The sequence below is a fragment of the Brienomyrus brachyistius genome, chromosome 23 (assembly GCF_023856365.1).
Source record: "Brienomyrus brachyistius isolate T26 chromosome 23, BBRACH_0.4, whole genome shotgun sequence".
NCBI lineage: Eukaryota > Metazoa > Chordata > Actinopteri > Osteoglossiformes > Mormyridae > Brienomyrus > Brienomyrus brachyistius.
Window position 1 is genome coordinate 14,362,815 of NC_064555.1, and position 7,860 is coordinate 14,370,674.

Here is a 7,860-nt window from a genome sequence, read left to right on the forward strand (position 1 = left end):
GACGGGGGGCGATGACGTCACTCGGGTTCCGATTGTAATTAGCGCTGCTGCGTAGAAAGCCCGGTACGGAGAGGTTGCATTTGGAGGTAAAATGGCGCTGACTACTCAAGGAACAAAGAAAAAAGTTTGTTATTATTACGACGGTAAGAATAAAGTTAGCACTGCGGGATATTTCGGGGCGCTTTGTGCAATGTACGCGAGCGAGCCGTGCGCGACGGAAATTCGGCTTCTTTTTAAGACCCGCTCCCCGGACCGGGGGCTGCTGGTTGCCGGGCGAGATGATAGCTAGGCTAGTTAGTTAGCATGGCAGGCGGTGGAGGCTCGCAGCGAGTTCGGCTGAGAATATCCATCTTAAGCAATGAAGCAAATAAGATCCTGGGAGCGGATGTGTGGTACCCCGTGTATCTGCAGCGCCGTTTCCCGCTCGCCGTCGGGTAGCCTGCGGTTTCCCCCGCTGAATCGCCGGCTGCCCCGCTAACACGCCGCCTCAATAAAGCTAACGCTGGCTGATTGATTGCGATTGATTTAAGTCGCGCTGAGCCGTCGTACTGTCAAAAGCGAAGCGTTGCATTTCTTGTATAGATTATCATTCCATGTATATAAAGCTACATTAAGATTCATTTATATTACAGCATACATGCTGTTTTTTGGAGGATGAGTGTGAAGTCATTCAGAATAGTCCAGTATCCGCGAAGGGGAAAAAAAGCAGACTGGCTCAGTCTGTCCCCCCAGGTAGGTAACTAGCTGGCGGCTAATAGTTTGTTAAACAGGCTGATCGTCCAACTAGTACCACGGTGATCTTGACTGGTTCGTTTTACCATTCTGGATATGAGCAGCCTGGTTATGAAACTGCTGCTTATTTGTCACCTAACTAGCATATCCTTACAAATGCTTTTCGAAGGTGATTTTTTTATTTGTTGTAAAATACATGGTTATGGTTGTTATACCGGAGGTCTCAGTTTTTCTATTACATTTGCAGTTTTAGTCCGTCCGGATTGTCGTATATGACGATGGATCTTTTTCGTTTCGAAAACATGGCATTGAACTGGAGACATAATGAAGGCCGCATCACATAATTATCATATTCCAAAGTTTTGTTAATGTACGTGCGAATTGAGTGTATATACTGTGTACGTATACGTATATATTTGTATAATTTCTTTTCGAGGTTCAAAGGAATTATAGCGGACCCTTACGCTTTTCGCTGCCGCATTTTCTAAATATCTAGTCATTGTGAAATTCTGCTGTTTCGGTATGAAAACTGTTTTTAATGTAAGTGCCGGCCGACGCTGTTCATGGAGAAGGTCGGAGCTTTACGTTGGTGTTTTGGTCTCATTAAAGGTGATGTCGGGAATTATTACTATGGACAAGGGCACCCAATGAAACCTCACAGAATCCGCATGACCCATAACCTGTTACTCAACTATGGGCTGTACAGGAAAATGGAGATTTATGTAAGTATTGTTAATTTTATACTTGTTGTTCTTACTGCATAAAAAAATATTTTACCCTTTTTGTTCTTGTACCTTTATTTCTTTAATTGTGCTCTGTCCTTCTTGGTTTTATGTCACCTTTTATTACTTTTATCTGTTAATCTTATCTCCAGTTGCTTACCCTGTATGCCTGTTTTCCTTCTTGGCTTTTATCCCGCATGTAAAGCACTTTGTGAAAGTGCTATAAAATGATGATGATGATTATGATTGCCTGTGTATATTCAGCTATTCATTGGTGAAAACTGAGCCGTGTTTCTATACGTTTATCTTAAGAATGGGCGTACTTCATAACTGGAGTTGTCCAAATTAAGTAACCTTAAACTGGATTCCCAAAGGAGAATTCTAGCTATATGGAATCTGCCTCCTGTGGGATGGGTCACCCTATTTGTTAATACTCCACGTCCTTGTCCGATTCCTGTTAAACGAGGTTGAATGTGGATGCTGTAGGTTGGGCTTTGCCTAGAGAACTTTGTTTGAAAACTGTCTATGGAGTTTAGATGAACCGAATGAATGGCTTGTGTTTGTTTCATGGCCTGTGGTGGCTGGCTGGCTTGTTAACGGTTCCTCTCCCTCTCATTCTGCAGAGGCCTCACAAAGCTAATGCAGAAGAAATGACCAAGTACCACAGTGACGACTACATAAAGTTCCTGAAGTCCATCCGCCCTGACAACATGTCGGAGTACAGCAAACAGATGCAGAGATGTAAGGATGGGCCAGGCGGTGGCAGCAAGTGAAGACCTCACCAGAATTATGACCCAAGTGCTCATCTGATATCAGCACCTTATTGGATACTTTATTTCTTAATATATTGTTTTATGTTTTAAACTTTTATGAAGTCTGTCAAATATTCAAAGGTGGACATTTGAGTTCCAGAAAGTAAAAATCGAAACCAGTATTTTGTTTCTACCAACCAGTGACTGTGACTCTTTATACTCAACTGGTTGGTTGAAATGTAATCCTGGTCTGGATTTTTACTTTATGGCTCTGGAATGTCCACCTCTTCTAACATCGAATATGCAGTTGATGCGTGTGACGGTTCACTTCCTTTTTCCACGCTCTGCAGTTAATGTGGGGGAGGACTGTCCGGTCTTTGATGGTTTATTTGAGTTCTGTCAGCTTTCAACTGGAGGTTCAGTTGGTGAGTGAATCTCAGAGCCACATATCAACGTGTATATTTAGCTTGTGGCCCGTTGTTGTATGAACTGGTTGTAATTGCTGCTCTTCTTTGGTTGCTTTTAGCTGGAGCCGTGAAGTTGAATAAGCAGCAGACTGATATCGCCGTCAACTGGGCGGGAGGCCTGCATCACGCCAAGAAATCCGAGGCTTCAGGCTTTTGCTACGTGAACGACATTGTTCTGGCCATCCTGGAGTTATTGAAGTAAGCTCTCTCCTCTGAATTTTATTTCATTCTTTTGTTTCTCCATCTACAGCTGAATGGCATCATGCTTGTCTTGTGCCCTAAATGCACTTTTAACTGGTAGGGTAAAATGGATCAATACTAGACTTAAGACTTCTGCTTTCAAAGCTCCAATTATGTTCCCGTATGGCACAGAAACCATGTTTTGTTTGGATGTTTCTGGTTGCCATTGATTTATTTTCACGTAAAATTAATGACCTTATGCAATTTCCTACTTTGCTGGTAATTAAAGGTGGCCATTCCGACCCAGATTGTTGTCAGTTTTTTCTTGGTTCCTCAGAAGATGGTGCAAATACAATAATTAATGAGCCTAACCTTTCCGTCTAGATACCACCAAAGAGTGCTGTACATTGACATTGATATCCACCATGGTGACGGTGTTGAAGAGGCCTTCTACACCACCGACCGTGTCATGACGGTGTCTTTCCACAAGTATGGGGAATACTTTCCTGGCACTGGAGACCTCAGAGTGAGTTTGTTACGCGAGATATCAACGGACTTTTTGTTGAATTGGTTGCATGGGACGGTGTATATTTTTAGAGAGTAAACTTGCCGTTTTAATTTTTGGGAGAGGTTGACTGTGTCGCTGGCCTGAGTGTGTGTACTGAGATATTAAATAACACTTGTTGACTTAAATACATCGAGGGGTTTCTGCTCATTTGGTCACGTTGAGCTATGAACGGAGTTGTTACTGTTTTAGGAAAAAAAAGCTGTTTGTGTTGTGCAGGACATTGGTGCAGGAAAGGGCAAGTACTACGCTGTGAACTACCCTCTCAGGGATGGAATCGATGACGAGTCTTATGAAGCCATTTTCAAACCTGTGAGTCGGCCATTTTCATTCATTGCTATATTGTTTTTTGATCCCGGTTTGATTAATGATATTTTGGATCTGATTTATTTCTGCCGTATGTTATAAATGGAAGTTTATTGTTCACCCTCTGGAAGAAATCTTTGTTATACGGTGACATTGAGAACATAATTTCCACAGCATCACTGAAAAGATTTTGAGTAAACGTGTATAATGTAGTATGAGGTCCTGCAGCTCAAGTAGAGCATTGCACCAACACCGCAAAGGTCGTAGGGCTTCCATCTACTGTAAGATGCTTTAGATAAAAGCATCGTGGAGGCCCATTTGAGGCCTCACTTTAGCGTGTGATGCTGTCTGTTATCAGATAATGGCCAAGGTCATGGAGATGTACCAGCCCAGTGCCGTGGTGCTACAGTGTGGAGCTGACTCGCTCTCAGGGGATCGTCTCGGCTGTTTCAACCTCACCATTAAAGGTATGCCCCCCCCACCCCCACCGTTTCTGCCTTGGAGCCCCAGTGCCTTCGCTTCACTTCCTGTGGTGGAGGGTCCAAGGTGCTTAGTCGGTTTTGGTGAAAGTGTAGATGGAAGAATCGTTTGCCAGGATTTTGGTGACCCTATGGCTCTGTAGGCTCCTGTACTTTAATAGACACGTCTTAGAGAATATACATTTATTTTTAAGAAGTCTCCTGATGGGGACAATCAACAAAAATCCAAATATCATGCACCAACTCTTTTAGAGGAGCTATTTGTGTTGTGACAGAGTTGGGGCTCTCTGCTTGCCTTACCGTGAGACAGAGGGGTCTCCCCGGAGATGTGAATGACAACCATCCAAACATCTAGTGTGACCTGGTTATACTCCTATTCCTGTTCCCCAGGCCATGCGAAATGTGTGGAGTACATGAAGAGCTTCAACCTGCCTCTGCTGATGCTGGGCGGTGGAGGGTACACCATCCGCAACGTGGCTCGCTGCTGGACCTTCGAGACCGCTGTGGCATTGGACACTACCATCCCCAACGGTAAAGCCCAGATCAGGGAGTCCGCCTGAGACATCTCCCTGTGGCCTTCCGTTCTGCTTTTCCGTTTTCCTCAGAATGAATATGTAGTGAAGTGCGGCAGTAATTCACTACAGACACACTGATGGGGGGCATTTCCTCTTAAATGCAACTGACCTAGCAAACCTTGGTAAATCCAAATTGTATTCAGTAGTACAGTAGAAGGAGTATTCAGTAGAATATTCGGCAAATAAGTATTGACAATGAGTATCGACTGAGTATTTGGCAATGAGCTGCCAGGACTTGTAGAATTGCACTGCTCCTGAAAGCAGAAATATGATCTTATTACTCGCTCTTCATTATTTTTTATTTTTTTTGCTCCCCCTCTCAATCAGAGCTTCCATACAATGACTACTTTGAGTACTTTGGTCCTGACTTTAAACTCCATATCAGCCCATCAAACATGACCAACCAGAACACGAACGACTACCTGGAGAAGATCAAGTAAGTACAGTGTTCCTGCGTAGTGACTCCTCAGCGAAGGTCACAACTCTTGCAGCTTTAAACATTGCTTCGCACGGTGAACTGAAGTTTCGTGGTCTGGCGTTTTTACCTCAGCTGTTCCGTGAAGAGAGACTAATTTCAGTGTGGTTTCAGCTCGCTTTGGTTTTCCACGGCAGAAGGGTCGGCTCGGTAAAGGCATTGCCGGGTTTGGAGTGTGACAGTAACGTAAAACTGAAGAGATGCTTATTTACTGTTCATGCGGTGTACATTTTGATTTACTTTTTGCAAGTCTGTGAGAATCGCATCATATGTTTGTATGGAGCGCTGGTGGAATTAGCATTCACTTTTGTCAGGGGTGTCGAACTGCAGTAGCTTATTTCTTGCCCCTTTCCTCCACAAATGATTCAGCTCAAGAGCCAAGTGCTGATTTAGCACAAGGAGGCGAATCGGGTGTGTTAAATGGGGGGGAGAGCAAAAACTGCAAGGCTCCGACCCCCAGGACGGGAGTTTCACACCCCCAACAAATCCATTCTTAGTGTTACCATTTGTCCGGTTTCCATGGATGCATCCTCTTTTTGGGCTCCTCTCCAGGCGTCTGGATGGTTTTTCAGAAGTCGGTGGTTTGTCCGGGTTTAGTGCTACAGCCCTTATTACCCACTGTTGTAAGTTACAGTGGAGTACGCGAGCAAACCTGAGCTTTCGGCCGTGTCAGTGCTGGTTTGGCTCGGGTACGGCTCCCGTCATTTACAGTGGAAAAGCATTGGTTTGCGGTTCAGCTCGGTTCTTGGTGGCTGTGGAAAAGTGCCGTTGTTGGGCTCTTGGGTATCTCCCCTACCTGCCTGTCCCATAGTGCGGAGTGTGACTAGCAGCTCTTGTTTCCTGCAGGCAGCGGCTGTATGAGAACCTCCGCATGCTGCCCCATGCCCCCGGAGTTCAGATGCAAGCAATCCCTGAAGATGCTGTGCAGGAGGACAGTGGGGATGAAGAGGAAGACGACCCCGAAAAACGAATTTCCAGTCAGTGGCACCTCCTCCCCCCTTGCCTTTGTGGACGGACCATGGTCTCATTAAACCTTAGGGTTTATGTACTTTCCCACTCTAGTAATTTTTAAAATACTTTGTACTTAATCAGTCCTCCCTGAACATAATTTGCTAACCAGTCAAGTAATTCTGAGTGATTTTTTTTCCTTTTTGAATGTTTGCGAGATCATACGGTTGGCGAATGTTTACTTTGGGTTTACTCAACGTTTTGGCCTTATCGTGGTAGCTTGTGAGGGCCCTGGTGACTCCTGATCGTAAAGTCACTGTACCCATCTCTCCCAGCGCGTGCCCATGACAAGAGGATAGCCTGCGATGAGGAATTCTCAGATTCAGAAGACGAGGGCCAGGGCGGCCGCCGGAACGCAGCCAATTTCAAGAAGTCCAAGCGGGTGAAGACCGAGGAGGAGAAGGATGTGGAGGAGAAAGGTAAGGGAGGGTTCTGCAAAAGGACAAGCTGCTCAGGGTCTGGAGGAGTATTTGCCATCTAAGACGACTAGCCTGTCGGTTTAAGACGTTTAAAGCTGCTAATGAGGGAGGGATCTAAAGGTTTTTGGGTTGTACTGTTCCTAACGCCCCTCTGCTTTCTGTCTTCAGATGTCAAAGAAGAAAAGACTGCTGAGGAGAGCATGGACACAAAGGAGTAGGTGGTCCATTCAGTTCTACCTTGAATTGTTTCTGTCTTGCAATTTCCTAATTGTCTGAAGAGCAGCCTTGCTCTGAAGTTTCAGGGTGGCTAAGTAAGAAGGACCCTGCCTGTGCTTTGGCCTCTGGGCCTTGATTCGTGGCGTTTGGTCCACCTCCCAATTATCGATGGCATACCGGCGGCCGAGGAGAATCCCTTGACCAGCTTGTCTGTTCATCTGTAAGTTGACTGTGAAGAGGGAATACCCATAACGAATGTTAACTTCAACCGCTTGTTAAATGGCAGGGCAAAGGAGGAAATGAAGAGTGCATGAGGACTGAGCGAGCGAGCTCCCGCCGCGCAAACGCAGGCAGAGTAAAGCCAAGCCCCGCCATTGGAGGAGCTCAGCAGCCAGCTGCAAAGGACTGTAAATTATTTTCGGAAATGCATTTTACTCTTTGTGCTTTAACAACTTGAAAAGGTTTGGCATTTACTTGAAATGCAATTTTTTTTTTTTTTTTTTTTTGTATTTTCCCTCCCAGAGATGGTTAGTTAAACTTTTGTGTAATGTGTTCTGTTTAAAGCAAGTGTAAATGTTTAGTTTCTTTTTTATTTTTATACGAGTTCTCCAGAATATGCAGGGCTCGAGGCAAATGATCTCAGAGAGTTCTTTACTGTTCAGGTTACTGTTAAGTTATTTAAATCATGGGCAAAACTCTCTTCCCACTTGTCATTCTATCTTACCTTTTTAGTATTTTGATAAAGAGAATTCTGGTTAAAGCTCTACACAGCATCCTGTACCTTTTTTAACGTTAGTGTTTTTATTACCGTATTATATTGAATTTGAAAAATACCCCTTGGTAGGGAATCTGGCCTTCAGATGGACTTCAGATTTTACTATTTGAATAGAATTGGTGGTTGTGACATGCCTGTTTATTACGAAATTGATTTGGTAAAGAAAAATAAAGGACCGATCTGAAAATA

General features: G+C 44.4%; 1 protein-coding gene across 1 annotated transcript; it reads left to right on the forward strand.

The window, feature by feature from the left end:
* LOC125719304 (histone deacetylase 1-like) lies at positions 1 to 7,860 on the forward strand. The gene is made up of 14 exons (XM_048993961.1): positions 1 to 143; positions 1,342 to 1,454; positions 2,078 to 2,195; positions 2,557 to 2,631; positions 2,733 to 2,871; positions 3,238 to 3,379; positions 3,638 to 3,730; positions 4,083 to 4,191; positions 4,594 to 4,734; positions 5,106 to 5,214; positions 6,100 to 6,230; positions 6,537 to 6,680; positions 6,849 to 6,894; positions 7,183 to 7,860. The coding sequence occupies exons 1-14, from the start codon at positions 92 to 94 to the stop codon at positions 7,208 to 7,210; spliced, it is 1,440 nt and encodes a 479-aa protein (XP_048849918.1). The 5' UTR covers positions 1 to 91; the 3' UTR covers positions 7,211 to 7,860.

Coding starts and splice junctions, on each gene's coding strand:
- LOC125719304 (XM_048993961.1), top strand. CDS start 92: ATGGCGCTGACTACTCAAGGAACAAAGAAAAAAGTTTGTTATTATTAC. Junction 6,681..6,848: donor GAAGGATGTGGAGGAGAAAG/GTAAGGGAGGGT, acceptor TTCTGTCTTCAG/ATGTCAAAGAAGAAAAGACT. Junction 6,895..7,182: donor GAGAGCATGGACACAAAGGA/GTAGGTGGTCCA, acceptor GTTAAATGGCAG/GGCAAAGGAGGAAATGAAGA.